Genomic DNA, 17,256 nt, shown 5'->3' with positions numbered 1-17,256 from the left:
TTTCAATTATGTGCAGCCTAACGTTCTCCAAGGCCAGTCTTCAAAAGGAGAATAGTTAGTAAGATAAAAAACTGTGTTGCCTTTCCCAACTTCTTTCTTTATGCTCATTATCCCAATTAATTTTGAATCATTAATATAAAAGCTAATTTTATAATAATAATTGTCATTAATATACATATATTTGTATGGGCATTACATATTCAAATATCTGGGTAGTTGCGTAAGCACATTTGTTTTGAATTCAGGGAAGTTGCAATCTCTATATTCTTTTCTGCCTTTTCATCTGAAATATTGTTTCTTAATATTTTCTCTTTTGCGTTTATATATCAAGAATGAAGTGCTTTCTTTCATGTGGCTTTATCCCGTTTTAAAAGGCTGTTCTAAAATTCCTGATTTTCCTGGCTGCCTAAGGATCAGCTCACAGGATGTTGCTTTTAGGTTAGTTACAAATAAAATTAACCATACTTGGTATAAATACAGCAAAGAAGTGTGAACATCAGAATACAGAAAACACTAGAACTCAAAACTGAAGTATATTCAGAATAAAAGCTTTGGAATTAGCTTTGCATTTGTTTGTAACTCTAAACATATGTGCAAAATTGGATAAAATATATGTAAATATGTTGAACTTTTAAAAATATGTAAACTTTTTAAAGAATTTGTTTCCTTTTAAGTTTCCTTGATCTCTCTGTATTCTATTTTCTGCATTCAGTATTCAGTATCACTATTAATAAATGCATGTATAAGCTCTTAATCTATTATGTACATATAATTAACAATAAGCATAATACCTATTTACAAAGAGCATACCTGGTAGTTTTCTGTTTCCAGATGTGCTGCTACTCGCTTCATCTGGGCAGACATTCTGAAACTACTGCACAGCATTTCTTCCACCAGATCATAGAAGCCATCTCCAGCCTCTCTTTCTAAAGAAGGCTTAAACAGAATCTCTGGGGGCATTAAGATCATCTGTGCTTGAAAAAATGGTGCAGGTTTCAATTGTTTCTCTGTGTTCTTCAGGAAGAAGTCTAAGTCATGCATTATTGCTTGAAAAAAGCCTTCCACCACGATGTCATCAATGAATTCTACATAAATCTTCCAGGCATCCAGAGCAGGATTGGCTCTGAACAGCTTCCTATTTTCCTACCAACAGACAAGTATTAATAGATCAGTATAGACAACAGTGAGTATAAAAATGAAAGCTGTTCATTTAAATAGTACATTAAAGGGGCTGCATTTGGGGGTACAACATAGAAACATTCAAATGCTTAGTTGTAGAATCTTAAGCCAGATGGCAATGACCTAAGCAGGATTTTGTAACACTTAGTTTATCTATAAAATACATTCAAAAGTCATTCTTTAAAGGAGAAATCATTACGAAGACTGCTACCTACAAATACACACAAAAACTACACTATTTCCCAAAACATCCTAGATGGATGGGGTCTGAGACTTGACCTTCCAGGCCCTCTCCTGTAAATGAAGTTCCCCCATCCAGCCAGTCGGCCGGAGAACACTGTGCTGGGGTAACCAGAGATCACTAAGTCAGCATAGGGTGATGTGCTCTAGGCCATTTTTGGGGACTTGCACTGTACTTATGTTAAAGTCCATTAACCTGGTTTAACTGATTGTCTTCAAACACAAAATTATTTTGGGCCACCCACGTATGAGCAGCTGGAGGAATAATACTAACTCAACTTGGGAAACACTGACCTGGGGAAGTCCAACCTCCTTTTGTGCTTTAATAACATCAAATTCAACTTCTACATCTCCCCATGGGTGGGTCAACGGGCACAACAGCCCAGACCTGGACACGGTTAAGGAGACTAGAGGTTGGGCACAGTGTAGCAGGTCGAGGGACAGAGATTTGAAAAGGTCAGGTGAGCAACAAGGCTGGTTCCAGGGGTACCTTCTGAGTGGCAAAGGCTGAAGTCTATACAGGCCAGAGAATAGATGCAGAAGACAGAAGCTACTGTGACACAGAGAAAGTGTGTTAGCCACTCAATCGTGTCCGATTCTTTGTGACCCTCTGGACGACAGCCTGTCCATGGAATTTTCCTGGCAAGAATACTGCAGTGGGTTGCCATCCTTGGATCTTCCTGACCCAAGGATCAAACCCAGGTCTCCAGCATTGCAGGCAGATTTCTTTACCATCTGAGCTACCAAGGGGGACACAGAGAAAAGATGATAGCAAAACAGCTGATTATAAGGTAGATTATGCTTTCTTTGATTATTCACCACTGTGGAGATATGATCCAGGATTCAAAGGTGTGTGCTACAGGCAAGAATCAGAATTACAGAGGTGACTCTCAATCCTGATAAAGCAGGGCAGGAATTAGCAAGTTTTTGAGGGTTGTTCTTTTTTTTTTTTTTTTTTTTGCGTTCTAACAAATTTAAGAACTGCTGTTTTCAGGGATGCTGTCTTTTCCACCACCCAGGTGGAAGCATTCACATCTGTGTGTTGTATATGACCCACACCGCTGGAGCTGGGCAGTACACACCCCAGACAGCTGTGCACAGCAGTCCTGTCTCCACTGCGGAAACCAGAAAGAAGTACAGAGGTCAAAGGGGTGAAAAAAATCCTCAAAGACTATCTTAAAGAGTTCAGGCTCTGCATCTTGAAGGTATAAAACAAAGACCTAAAATGCATCCAGCATCCCATTAATAGGAATGAGAACTAGAAGCCAGGCCTCCTGACTCCTCAAAGCAGGGTTCTTTGCAACACGTCACAGTAATACACCTGTGATTTCCTCACTGTTCCTACTTTCTCATATCAAGAGACTCAGTGTATATCACTACAGTGCCACTTACAAGAAGTTGTTGTAGTTTCAACAATTTACAGTATAGGGAGGAAGAGAAATAGAAGGGAGAGCTTTGGGTGACTGAATGATCACTCGGGTCCCTTCCAGACCCAATCGTCCACGGTTCTGCCCTTCTCATCATCTTAGATGCTGACTACAGACATGCACTGAGAATCGACAGCCACAAGGGCATGGCATGAAAAGGCAGAGCTTACCCACCTGCTGCTGGCTTTCCCAAAACCACACTCCTCACTGGAAGTCTGAGGACCAAGCTCAAAATGATGAGCTAATAAGAGGTGGGGCAATCATTTAAAACACAGACTACAGAAACAAGTAATTGCTTCATTTCTATTTTAAAGTTGCATTCCCTCAAACTGGAAGCTCTCCACAGTTCCTGGTGACTTCAAAGCTTCTTAGTTTTTTACTTAAAGGCATAAAGCAGAGTTTACTTACCAGTAGAAAAACTCCAAACTTATTCTGTGAGAATAACACAACAAAACCTTGCTTATAACTATTTCCAGTCATATATTGGCAACAATTTCAATGCATTTTGATCAGGATTCATAAATTTTACTGGTCTAAACCCCCAAGTCACTGTTTGGGGAGTCCACTTTTTTATTATCAAGAAAATACAATAGAAGAAGCTAATCATAACCCATCATCTGTCCTCCATGACACAGATTCTAAGGCATGAACACTCGTAAGTGTGTCCTGAAAGTCAGCATAATTCACAGTACCTTGGCAAACTAGGAATAGTCAACGGAATGAGTAAGTTAAGATACTGCTGAAAAAACTTTCTCTTTACATATCATAACATCCCTTTGATTCCTTCAAGCCTTGTTTAGTCGCTAAGTCATATCTGACTCTTTTGAGATCCAATGGACTTGTAGCCCGCCAGACTCCTCTGTCCATGAGATTTCCCAGGCAAGAATATTGGGGTGGGTTGCCGTTTCTTTCCCCTGGGGATCTTCCCGACCCAGGGATCAAACCTGCATCTCCTACATAGGCAGGCAGATTCTTTACCATTGAGCCACCCGGGAAGCCCCAGCTACCCAGGCCTTAGGGAGAGCCTTCAGCGGGAGCATGGCCCTACCCACACCTTGATTTCACACTTTTAGCCTCCAGTCAGTGTGAGAATACAATTCAGTTGTTCTAAGACATCCATCTGTGGTACTTTGTTACAGAATTTGTTACTCTGTTACTAGCAGCCCGAGAGTGCTAACACAGGCAGTCAGCAAAGCCTTATAAGTGTTACCAGTAGGGAAAACTAATACTTCCTTAGATATTTCAGACAAACTTGCAAGTGAACAGAGTCTTTGAAACCCATATGCATTTTTCTCTTTTTTCCCCCCTATTTTGTGACACTCAGTACAGCATATCAAATGTCCCATACGTTACTTTTTAGTGAATGCATTTGCTGCTTTTCTTCACAGAATTCCAAAGCCAGTCTATGCAAAAATCTCCGCTTGGGTGGACATCTCTAACTAACATGCCCAAAGACAAATCCTGTCTTTTCTCTACAACATCTTGCTCTCCCATAGCCCTCCTCATGTCAGTAAAGGGAAACTATTTTCCCAGTGGCCCAGACCAAAAACCTCAATTTTATCTTCGACTTCTCTGTCCCCTGACTTGTCACAGAAGATATTCTTGGCTCTGCCTTCAAAATACATCCAGCACATGACTACTCTTTACCACTGTCACCCTGACCTAAGCCATCATCACCTGGATTGTAGACTCATCCCCTCATGGTCTCTCTCTCTACCATCTCCTGCCTCCCATTTCACTCAACAGGGAAGGCCTATGAGCAGAGAGTCTCTGGCTGCTATTTCCCCTTAGAGCAAAACCCAAAGTTCTCAAAATGGCCTGCTGATCCTGTGTGATTTGCCCCTTAAAAGCAGGCACTCAGTTATGTCTGACTCTTTGCAACCCCAAGGACTATAGTCCGCAAGTTCCTCTGTCCATGGAATTTCCCAGCAAGAATACTGGAGTGGGTTGTCATTCCCTTCTCCAGGGGATCTTCCTGACCCAGGATGGATATCATGTCTCTTGCACTGAAGGCAGATTCTTTCCTGAGTCACCAGGGATTTGTCCTTAGTCCCTTTCAAACGTAATTATGTGCAATTATTCCCCTTGGAAATTACGCTTCAGGCAGGCTGGCTCTCTAACTGATCCTTAGATATGCTACCCATTACTGTTCAGTCCCTAAGTCGTGTGTGACTCTTTGTGACCCCATGGACTGCAGCATGGCAGGCTTCCCTGTATCCTCCATTATCTCCCAGAGTTTTCAAACTCATGTCCACTGAGTCGGTGATGGTATCCAACCATCTCATCCTCTGCCACCCCCTTCTCTTTTTGCCTTCCAATCTATCCCAGCATCAGTGTCCTTTTCTACTCTTTGCATCAAGTAGCCAAAGTATTGGAACTTCAGCTTCAATATCGGTCCTTCCAATAAATATTTGGGGTTAATTTCCTTTAGGATTGACTGGTTTGACCTCCTTGCAGTCCAAGGGACTCTCAAGAGTCTTCTCAAACACCACAGTTCAAAAGCATCAATTCTTCAGTTCTCAGCTTTCTTTATAGTCTCACTCTCTCATCCATACATGACTACTGGAAAAACCATAGCTTTGACTAGACAGACCTTTGTTGGTAAAGGAATGTCTCTGCTTCTTAATATGCTGTCTAGGTTGGTCATAACAATTCAAAAACATCAGTTCTTCAGCACTCAGCTTTGTTTATGGTCCAACTCTCACATCGGTATATAACTACTGGAAAAACCAGAGCTTTGACTCTGAGACCTTTGTTGGCAAAGTGATGTCTTTGCTTTTTAATACACTGACCGGGTTTATCATTGCTTTGTCACACGACCGATACTCCTGTAGCTTTTGTACTTTGATACTAGAACATCCTTCTTTTGTTTTCCACATAGTGCTTTCCTTTTCAGTTCTCAGCAGAAATGCTACCTCAGTAAAGAGGTCCTTCTAACCACCTCAAATACGTCCACCCTGCCTGCCACTGAGTCTCTCTCTTGCCATCTCTGTTTATTTTTCACCCCTGCTCCTATGATCAACTGAGGTACTATTATATATTTTTTATTTTCTCTTTCTCTATTCCCTGACAAGGGTGTATGGTTTAAGAAACAAGAGTCTTTTTTCGTTTGCTTTGCTTTCTGTCTTCTGTTCTTTGCTCTTGCTTTATTTTGTATCTTCTCCTACCTTGATAACTCTGGAATAGTGCCTATCACTGCTTCAAAAGCTCAAGTACTTGTTGTAAGGAGAGTAACTACCGGTGTCACCCTTAGTGGGTGGTTGAGAGGGTTACATGAGATGATGTCAACAAGATGGATGTCACACAGAGCATTTGCCCAACAGTGGTAGCTACTCACAGCATTCAAAACAGGTGATAACTACGACCAAGACAACAACCCCATTTCTAGCCTCTCTGTTTTACCAAAAGATCCCATATTCCTATCTCTTCCCTCAGACATGAGCACAGTAAGGTCTAAGAAATGACAGGCAAGTAATACAAATTCCTCCATTTTCAATGCTTAGTAAAACCATACATAAAGCTCTTTTGGGTCCAATAAAAGAGCCCTTCTGAACTATTTCAAATCCTAAAGGATGATGCTGTTAAAGTGCTGCACTCAATACGCCAGCAAATTTGGAAACCTCAACAGTGGCCCGAGGACTGGAAAAGGTCAGTTTTTATTCCAATACCAAAGAAGGGCAGTGCTAAATAATATTCAAACAATTGTGCTCATTTTCACATGCTAGCCAGGTTACGTTCAAAATCCTTCAAGCTAGGCTTCAGTAGTATGCAAATGTATAAGATGTACAAGCTGGGGCTTGAAGAGGTAGACAAACCAGAGATCAAATTGCCAACATTTGTTAGATCATGGAGAAAGCAAGGCAGTTTCAGAAAAGCAACTACTTCTGCTTCACTGACTATGCTACAGCCTTTGACTGTGTGGATCACAACAAACTGTGGAAAATTCTTTAAAAGATGGGAATACCAGACCACCTTCCCTATCTCCTGAAAAATCTGTAAGCAGGTCAAGAAGCAACAGTTAGAACCAGACATAGAACAACAGACTGGTTCAAAATGGAAAAGGAGAATGACAAGGCTGTATATTGTCACCCTGTTTATTTAACTTATATGCAGAGTACATCATGAGAAATGTCAGGCTGTGTGAATCACAAGCTGGAATCAGGATTGCCAGGAGAAATATTAACAACCTCACACATGCAGATGGTACCACTCTCATGGCAGAAAGTGAAAAGGAACTAAAGAACGTCCTGATGAAGGTGAAAGAAAAGCGTGAAAAAGCTGGATTAAAACTCAACATTCAAAAAACTAAGATCATGGCATCTGCCCCATCATTTCACAGCAAAGGGAAGGGAAAAAAAATGGAAGAAGTGATAGCTTTTATTTTCTTGGGCTCCAAAATAACTTCAGACAGTGACTATAGCCATGAAACTCACAGACACTTGTTCCCTGGAAGGAAAGCTAAGACATACCCAGACAGTGTATTAAAAAGCAGAGACATCACTTTGCCAACAAAGTCCGTACAGTCAAAACTATGGTTTTTGCAGTAGTCATGTATGGATGTGAGAGTTGGACCATAAAGAAAGCTAAGAGCCAAAAAAGTGATGCTTTCAAACTGTGGTGCTGGAGAAGACTCTTGAGAGTCCCTTGGACTGCTAGGAGATCCAACCAGTGTATCCTAAAGGAAATCAACCCTGAATATTCAATGGAAGCACTGATGCTGAAGCTCCAATACTTTGGCCACCTGATGCAAAGAGCTGACTCACTGGAAAAGACCCTGAAGCTGGGAAAGATTGAGGGCAGGAGGAGAAGGGGACTACAGAGAATGAGATGGTTAGACAGCATCACTGACTCAATGCACATGATTTTGAGCAAAGTCTGGGAGACAGTGAAGGACAGAGGGAAGACTGGTGTGCTACAGTCCATGGGGTTGCAGAGTCGGAAAGGACTAAGTGACTGAACAAAAGAAACAAACTTAATGAAAGGAGCTGCTATAAACTTTGAAGCCTTAAAAGCAAGTATGGCTGGGGGGCTTGGTAACTTCCTGTTGGTCCAGTGGGTAAGGATTCGCTTTCCAATGCAGGGGACACAGGCTCCACCCGTGGTCAGAGAACTAAGATCCCAGGCATCGCACAGCAACTACAAGCCTGAACACTAACTACTGAGTCTGCACACTCTGGTGCCTGCACAACACAACTCCAGAGAAGCCCACATGCTACAGGGAAGATCCTACATGTTGCAAGTAAGACCTGGTGCAGCAAATAAACAAATAGAAATTAAAAAAGAAAAAGGCAAGTACCTCAACCAAGTTGTGTATCTTGCAGCCGTCTTCCCGGATTCGCTTGTATTTTTTCGTAAATAATTCACTCTTGTCCTCCCAAGTCATGGTGGTCTCCCGCCTGTGTTCTCTCCTGGGAAGGAGCGGGCACTCGGCCCAAGCCCGCAGGGTCTGCTGGATCACTCTGACGTTATTCTGCGCACGCTCCACTCTGCGCTCCAGCTCTGAGGTGGCCATCCTTACCCTCTTGATATCCTCCCAGCAGTCATCCTGCCATGTCAGCGATGTGGCGGCTGCCTGCAGTTCCTCATCCACCGTCCTCAGCTCGTCCTCAATCAGGGGGTATTCAACTTCCAGAAGAGTCTGTTTCAGCTTATTATATCCGTGCACAAGAAGTTCAAGATTTCCAATGTACTGAGCAAAAGAAAACCCCGAAACAAAAAGCACCACATATGTTACAGCTGCTTTCTCTTGGAGCCATGAAAGTATCATAGGTCTACATGTTAATAATTAAAATTCCAACTATTTCTTTTCAAAATCTGCCCCAATATCTGAAAACACAGACCTTTAAGAGAGTGTTTCTTTTTTTGAAGATGGTGAAGGCTGAATCTGGTATGTCTGATTTCTTCAACATCAAAAGGTATTTCACTTCTCTTAATACGGCCACTAGCTATTAAAAGAAAAGCAAGAATTATTACATATTTTAAGGATATCCATCTAGTTAAAGCTATGGTTTTTCCAGTAGTCATGTATGGATCTGAAAGTTGAAAATTAAAGAAAGCTGAATGCCAAAGAACTGATGCTTTTGAACTGTGGTGTTAGAGGAGACTCTTGAGAGTCCCTTGGACTGCAAAGAGATTCAACCAGTCCATCCTAAAGGAAATCAGTCCTGAATACTCATTGGAAGGATTGATGGTAAAGTTGAAACTCCAACACTTTGGCCACCTGATGTGAAGAACTGATTCACTGGAAAAGATCCTGATGCTGGGAAAGACTGAAGGCAGGAGGAGAAGCAGATGACAGAGGATGAGATGGTTGAATGGAATCAGACTCAATGGACATGAGTTTGAGCAAGCTCCGGGAGTTGGTGATGGACAGGGAGGCCTGGGGTGCTGCAGTCCATGGGGTCACAAAGAGTCAGACATGACTGAGTGACTGAACTGAACTGACTGAAGGATACCATTCTATTTTAACACAAGTTAACATCAAAATGCTTGTAATTTCATCAGTGATTATCATATTTTCAAACTGTCAGGGCAGAGAGGTTTTTGTTTCTTATGCTTTTTCAAAGCAATAATGATACATTCCATATGACATAGAAGTATATAACTAATAAAGGTAGATAAGTTACTTACAAAACAGAAAGAGACTCACAGACTTAGAAAATGAACTTATGGTTGCCAGGGGGAAGGAATAGTTAGGGAGTTTGGGAAGTTCAGGTACCCACTGCTATATTTACAATAGATAAGCCTACTGTATAGCACACAGAGCTCTACTCAGTTATGTACCATCCTGGATGAGAGGGGGTTTTGGAGGAGGATGGACACATATATATGTAGAGCTAAGTCCCTTCGCTGTTCATCTGAAACTATCACAACATTGTTTATTAGCTATACACCAATACAAAATTAGTTTAAAAAAGTAATAATATAGGCAGAAATCACTGGTTGTGGCTCACTGTCAGAGAAAAAATTCAAGCAACATCTACATGAAGGTCTGAAATGGAAGGCCATAAATGGACCTCGACCTTTTCCCAGCACTGTTAGTTCTGTTATAATGCTTATTTTGAAAACGTGACATCATTATATACCAGAGAGGAATTTGAGTATGCCACAAGTTTTGTCTTTGCTTATCTGCAGATTTATCCACAAGAAATGCTACATAAATGCTAAAAACTGCGCCCAACTAAACTGAAGGTTTTATTAGGAAGACAAAATTTTCACACGCACACCTCATAAACATCCACTGCCATTTACACGTGAGTGATGACACACACCCATCCACTGCTGGTGGCAGGACTTTTGTCTGGTTTCAAATGACCCTCCTTCCCCCACTTCACAGTAACACACAAGTCGTAACGTACTTCTGAACAAACTTCGTGTCTTTGTCAGGAGAAAGTGTCAGTTCATTGGAGAATTTATCTATTACCTAGCCATTTAAAATGTATAAAAAAGTATGCTACCCTTTCTCCTGGTTTTGTTTCTGCTTTTTTCTTATTAGAGTATAGTTGCTGTGCAATGTTATATAAGTTACCGGTGTACAGTATGTTCACACTTTTTAAAGGTTATGCTTCATTTGTAGTTATTGTAAAGCATTTGCTGTATTCCCCATTTTATACAACATATATCCTTGTAGCTTATGTTATACCTAATAGTTCGAATCTTTTAACCCCTTACCCCTGGCTTGTCCCACCCCTTCCCTCTCCCCAGTAGTAACCACTAGTTTGTTTTCTGTATCTGTGAGTCTGTTTCCTTTTGTTATATTCACTCACGTGCTATATTTTTTAGATTCCCCATATAAGTGATACCACACACAGTTATTTGTTGTTCTGTCTGACCTTTATTTTTGATTATCACTGACAAAGCTTTTGAGCACTGTGCCCTGGCCCTCACATTCCCCTCAGTCCTGCACTTTTTATGTGCAGTCTTTCACTGTGAAGTGATTTTCAGGAACGCATATGTCATGTCAGAGCAGAACTGACTGTAGCCTTAATTCAAGGTTCTGAGGAAGAGACCACGCAACACGCTTTAGAAGGTAATCCAACTGACTTCCTCAGGTTGTCACTCCATGGTTTAACTAGTGCACTACATTTTGTGTGTTTATAATCCCTTGTGGCAGAATTGTAGGGATTATCTCCAAAACATCTCAGAAATTCATTTTTTATAAATTGGTTTTATGCGATCAGAAGGTAGAGAAAATCCTCAGTTCTCCAGGTTATACATTTATACACATGTCTTGAGGTTAATAAGAAAAATTAGGTGATGCTATTCTTTGTAGTATTTCAGAAAATGAATCAGAACTTGGGTACAGCCTGTGACTATTAAAGTCAGTGAGACTCCTATATAGTTTTCCTTCTGTCTGAAGAACTTTATAACATTTCTTGCAAGGTAACATTTCTGGCAACAAATTCCTTCAATTTTTGTTTGAGAAAGTATTTCTCTTTCACTCGTGAAGGATAATTTCACAGGGTACAGAATTCTAAGTTGGTGCTTTGCTTTTGTTTTTTCCCTTTAACACTTCAGATACTTCACTGAACTCTCTTCTTGATTTCTTGCATGGTTTCTGAGATGTCAGATGCAATTCTTACCTCTGCTCCTTTATAAATGAAGTGTCCCCCCCTCCCATCTTCTTTCAGAATGTTTCTATTTTTGACTTTCTGAAGTTTGAATATGATTGTGGGGAGGGGATTTATCCTGCTCGGTGTTCTCTGAGCTTCCTGGATCTGTACTTTGATGTCTAACATTAATCGGGGAAAATTCTCAGTCATTATTGCTTCAAACATTTCTTCTGTCCCTTTCTATCTTCTCCTCTGGTATTTCCATTATAGCCATCATACTTTTGTAGTTGTCCCACAGTTCTTGGATAGTCCGTCCTGTTCTGTTCTGTTCTGGGAATTTTTTCCTCAGTCTTTTTTCTCTTTATTTTTCAGTTTTGGAAGTTTCTAGCATCATATCCTCAAGCTCAAAGCTCTTTCCTTGGCATGTCCAGTCTACTAATGAGCCCATCAAAGGCATCCTTCATGTCTGTTACAGTGGGTTTGATCTCCAGCATTTCTTTTTCATTCTCTCTTAGAATTTCCATCTTTCTCTTTACATCATCTGGTTTGGCATATTGTCTACTTTTCCAATTAAGGCTCTTAACATATTAGTTGTAGGTTTCTAAATTCATAATCTGATAATTCCAACATTTCCACCATATCTGATTCTGGTTCTGATGCTTAGTCTCCTCAAACTGTGTTTTTGCCTTTCAGAATGCCTTGTAAACTTTTATTGAAAGGTAGACAAGATATACTAGGTAGACAGGATACATTGTAGTCAACAGACCTTTAGTGATGTGAGAGTAAGGTTTGGGGTAGGGAAGGGTTGCATAATCCTGCTATCAGGTCTCAACTTTTTGGTGAGCTGGTGGACCATGCCCTTCACCAGTGCTTCTCGGTTCTCACTCCCCACCCATAGGTGGGATAGCATAGCTAGAGTGGCCTGGAGTTGGCACTTCCCTTCCCCCAGGTAGGCCAGGCCCTGGGAAGACAGCTTCTCCTCAGAGCAGACCTTGTTGAGAAGAACAGAAGTCTCTGGCACATTTCAAAGTGGTCCTTTCCTTTCCTCCTGCCGGAAGTATTTTCCTCCAGGATTCACTGGAGGAGCTTCCCTGATAGCTCAGTTGGTAAAGAATCCACCTGCAATGCAGGAGACCCCAGTTCGATTTCTGGGTGGGAAAGATCTGCTGGAGAAGAGATAGGCTACCCACTCCAGTATTCTTGGGCTTCCCCTGTGGCTCAACTGGTAAAGAATCCACCTGCAATGCGGGACACCTGGGCTGGGAAGATTCCCTGGAGAAGGGAAAGGCTACCCACTCCAGTATTCTGGCCTGGAGAATTCCAAGGACTGTATAGTCCACAGGGTCGCACAGAATCAGACATGACTGAGCAACTTTCACTTTCACTATTCACTGCAGATGAGTGAGGACCTGGTGGAGCTCCAGGAAGTAAAAAACTCCCAGAAACGTAAGCTCCACCTCCAGTGACTGGGCACCCCTGAAGTTTAGGATGTGTTTTTGCTTTCTCTTACCAAGTTTCAGTTGTCATAATTAAGTGTACTATATGTTGATTTGATACATTTATATGTTGCAATGTGACTATCACTGTGGTGCTCACTAACAGCTGTATCATGTCACATAATTATCATTCCCCCCCCCTTTTTTTTTTTTTGTGGCAGGAACAATTATGATCTAGTCTCTTGGCAACTCTGAAGTTTATGACTCGGTATTATTGACCATAATCACTATGTGATGCATTACCTCTCCCACCTGAAGTTTTCAGCTCTCAGACTTGTCCACACTGAGCCTCCAGCAATTTGTCGATTACAGGTTAGGTTTCCCTACACTGGTGCTGGCTCCCAAGGCTATGGTTTTTCCTGTGGTCATGTATGGATGTGAGAGTTGGACTGTGAAGAAGGCTGAGCGCTGATGAATTGATGCTTTTGAACTGTGGTGTTGGAGAAGACTCTTGAGAGTCCCTTGGACTGCAAGGAGATCCAACCAGTCCATTCTGAAGGAGATCAGCCCTGGGATTTCTTTGGAAGGAATGATGGTAAGCTGAAACTCAGTACTTTGGCCACCTCACGTGAAGAGTTGACTCACTGGAAAAGACTCTGATGCTGGGAGGGATTGGGGGCAGGAGGAGAAGGGGACGACAGAGGATGAGATGGTGGATGGCATCACTGACTTGATAGACGTGAGTCTGAGTGAACTCCGGGAGTTGGTGATGGACAGGGAGGCCTGGCGTGCTGCAATTCATAGGTTCGCAAAGAGTTGGACACGACTGTGCAACTGATCTGATCTGATGTTTTGTTTTTAAATTAACTATATTTATGTATAATTTATATATAATAAAATGTACCCATTTTAAGTAAAAAAATACATAAATAAAAAATAAAGTCAGTGAGACTAATTTTCTCACCTCCTAGGCATAAAGTTGGACTACCATGAGACAGGGCCAGAAAACATAAGCCAGAAAAAAACTGATCAAAGACTATTGATTCTGTTCAATTAAACTGACATCTATTGAATGTTATCAAGTGCCAAATACTATGTTAGACACACAAACACAAAGATGAAATACGATGGACCTGACTCTCAAGTAACTCATTATCCAGTCAAGTGGAAGTAGTAAATAAATAATTACAAGACAAAATAAGAAAATAATTGATATAAAATTTGGTAAACAAATCTTTAAAGGAGACATAAAGAAGCTGTTTTAAGTTACAGTCCTCATAGCTCTGACATTTTCCCAAAATAAAATATTTATAAATGACTGGAGGTATTAGGCATACACTTATAATAAAAAGGGCATTTGTAAAACATTTTAAAAACATTAAACCCTACCTTTGGGTCAAAGTTGACACTGAGAAGACCACTTGTGGCACTGAATTTAACTAAGGGCTGATTCAAATTAAATTCACAGATTTCATTCACATTGCTTTTCCATTCATTATAGATATGATCTTCAAATTGGTTCAGCAAAGTTGTCATCTCAACATACTTCTGATAAACCAAGGTATCATCAGGACTTTCCAAGAATCTGTAGGAATATGGTTTTTCCATATATTAGAGAGGCTTCAGCTTAATTACTTTATAATAATACACACTAGAAAATGTAACACTATAAACCAGGAAGAAAACCAATAAAGGTCAAACAATGCTTCTTCCCAGTCTTTGTTTAAAAAAGATAGTTATAAAATAAATGGAATGCCAAACATTTAAATCAAATAGCAACAGGTTGTCAATCCCTATCCCTACAAAGAAGAGAGAAAGATATAGAAGTCTGCAAAAAAAAAAAAAAAAGGAATGCTAGTTATTGGAGAAAGGAAAAACAGTAACAAAAATTATCAGCATATTTTGGATGAAATGGAAAAGTGAAAAGGAAAAAAAAGACCCAAAACATAGAAATATAGGAAGTTCTAAGTCCTATTAAGCATACTCCAAACCATGGGAATAAATCCCTCTCAACAAGCCAGACAATGACAAGAGTTAAATAAGGCAATAAGCACTAAAATGAAGAGCTCACCACTCTATATCAAAATTGCCTGTGTCACAGGGATAGTGTTACCAGGAAAGCCTAACTACTTACAGATAATGGAGAGATGCAAAGTTTGACCAAAACATCTGAAGTCGGTCAAGAACCTCTTTAGCCCATTTGATATTTCCTGAAGTAAATGGCATATTCTTGTTAAGAACTACATTTCCTTGTTCAATCTGCAAATTGATATTGTGGTGAAGAGGAAGAAAGGGAACATTTAATGAGAGTACACTCCAACCTTGTGAACAATTGCTCATTTTGGCACTTTTACAGAATAAATACATAAAGCACATGTGCTAAGTAACTTGGTTGGTAGAAGAGTTAAGGTCCTAAAGCAGATTATTCATATCCATAGGAAACCAGTTAAATAAAAGCATAACAACTTCAGTGCCTGTATCTCACCTTTAGGTATCACTCAGTGTAGTTCTACTTGACACCCTGACCCACAATATGATGCTGTGAATGTGCCAGACTTTATCCCCCCACTCACCTGTCTGATGTGTTCATTATACAATTGCTTACACATATCCAACTCTGCACTGAACATGTGCACAAGTGTGCTGTAATGTGGGCTGAAAATTTCCATGACAACTGGTTTCTCAAGAAAATTCCCAAATACAGTCAAAAGCTATAAAAAAAATCAAAGTGAAAGAAAGGTTAACCACCATAGGCTGTTAATACAAATACTCAGTTCACTATTTCCCCCATTAAACCTCCTCCATGACTAGATACAGAGCAAACATTTAGATCTATGCAAGTGTCCTGCAAGGTCTCCAAATCGAAAACACATCTTTGCATCTCACTAAAATTTCTACACATCCAATAAAGCAAATTCTAAATGTAAAGCAGTTTCCCTTCCTCACCAGAAAGTGAAGAGTCAGAAACGAACCTCTGTTAGCAATCCCTGATCACAGCTGACACTATTACTTCCTGTTGGGCACCAGGAAATGTAGAAGATGCTTTGCAGATTTAAGAACAGAAGCAAGACTGTATACTTTTTATTTGCTCTTCTCTCCTACATACTGGACTGCAAAGAGATCAAACCAGTCAATCCTAAAGGAAATCAACCCTGAATATTCACTGAAAAGACTGATGCTGAAGCTCCAATCCTTTGGCCACCTGATGTGAAGAACTGACTCACTGGAAAGGACTCTGATGCTGGGAAAGATTACGGGCAGTAGGAGAAGGGACAACAGAGGATGAAATGGTTAGATGGCATCCCCAACTCAATGGACATGAATCTGTGCAAACTCCAGGAGATAATATAGGACAGGGGAGGCTGGTGTACTGCAGTCTATTGGGTTGCAAAGAGCTGGACATGAGTTAGCAACTGAACCACAACCTACACATATACCCTTTGAAATAAGAATATCCATACTGAGGACCTCCAGGTCACACAATAATAATCATTACAGTTACCCTGTGATAGATGATGAAGGAAAAGAATGTGAAAAAAGAATGTGCATATATATATATATGTATGTATAACTGAAACACTCTGCTATACAGCAGAAATTGACAACATTGTAAATCAACTATACCTTCAGTAAAATAAATTCTAAATACATAGTTATACTGGAAGCATCAGTCACAGGGACTGTCCTGTCTATGCCCACGTGTGTTTTGTACCACAGGAACCAGGCCCCCCCAAAGCAGCAGCTGGTGCAGCAGTAGCGACCTGTTCCAATGACACCCACTCCACAGGCGGACGGTTCCTTCAGTGTCAGAGTCGTAGTTGAAACCTACGCTTTGAGATAATCAGATTCTTTCTCAGAAAAAGAATTAGGGCATGGCAGGTTGAACCAATGCCAGTAAAATTATCAGTGAAGACAAATCACAGTTGAGCCTTGAACAAAATGACCTTCAACTGCATGGATCTACTGTTACACAAAATTTTATCAATAAAGACACTGGAAAAGTTTTATGGAGATTTGAGACAATTTGAAAAGACTCTCAGATAAACCATGTTGCCAAAAAATATCAAAAATTTAAGATGCATCATGAATGCATTAAATATATGTAGATACTAGTCTATCCTTACAGAGATATAAGGATCTATTTAATATAAAAATGTGTAGTCTTCTGTTTTATAACTTTGCTTTCAAAAAATTACATTACCAAACAGTATACCTCTCTCATAACTGAAGAAATTGCCTATCAGCCTATCACCAGTTTTAAGTAACAATGTTACCAATATCATATTATGAATATGACTGTAATACTCTATGCCATAAAAATTTCATCATAATTCAGTTATTAGTACATAGGCTAGGTTATTGTGGGACAGTCCTGTCAATTGCTCTAGGATACCAGAAAACAATCATGCTGAAAAAAAGAAG

General features: G+C 40.4%; 1 protein-coding gene across 3 annotated transcripts in view; it reads right to left on the bottom strand.

Moving 5' to 3' along the window:
- The window catches only part of DNAH11 (dynein axonemal heavy chain 11), a 364,495-nt gene that overhangs the window by 305,908 nt on the left and 41,331 nt on the right, over positions 1–17,256 (bottom strand). For all 3 annotated transcript variants that reach the window (XM_061413683.1, XM_061413682.1, XM_061413681.1), the window contains exons 10-15: positions 15,408–15,545; positions 14,969–15,093; positions 14,224–14,419; positions 8,687–8,791; positions 8,143–8,535; positions 811–1,143 (exon numbers count right to left, since the gene is read on the bottom strand). In XM_061413683.1, the coding sequence (XP_061269667.1) occupies positions 811–1,143; positions 8,143–8,535; positions 8,687–8,791; positions 14,224–14,419; positions 14,969–15,093; positions 15,408–15,545 (1,290 nt within the window). The remainder of the gene's footprint in view (positions 1–810; positions 1,144–8,142; positions 8,536–8,686; positions 8,792–14,223; positions 14,420–14,968; positions 15,094–15,407; positions 15,546–17,256) is intronic.

This window comes from Bos javanicus, chromosome 4, assembly GCF_032452875.1.
Source record: "Bos javanicus breed banteng chromosome 4, ARS-OSU_banteng_1.0, whole genome shotgun sequence".
NCBI lineage: Eukaryota > Metazoa > Chordata > Mammalia > Artiodactyla > Bovidae > Bos > Bos javanicus.
The sequence above is the reverse complement of the archived record's forward strand: the minus strand, read 5'-3'. Positions and strand labels throughout refer to the sequence as shown.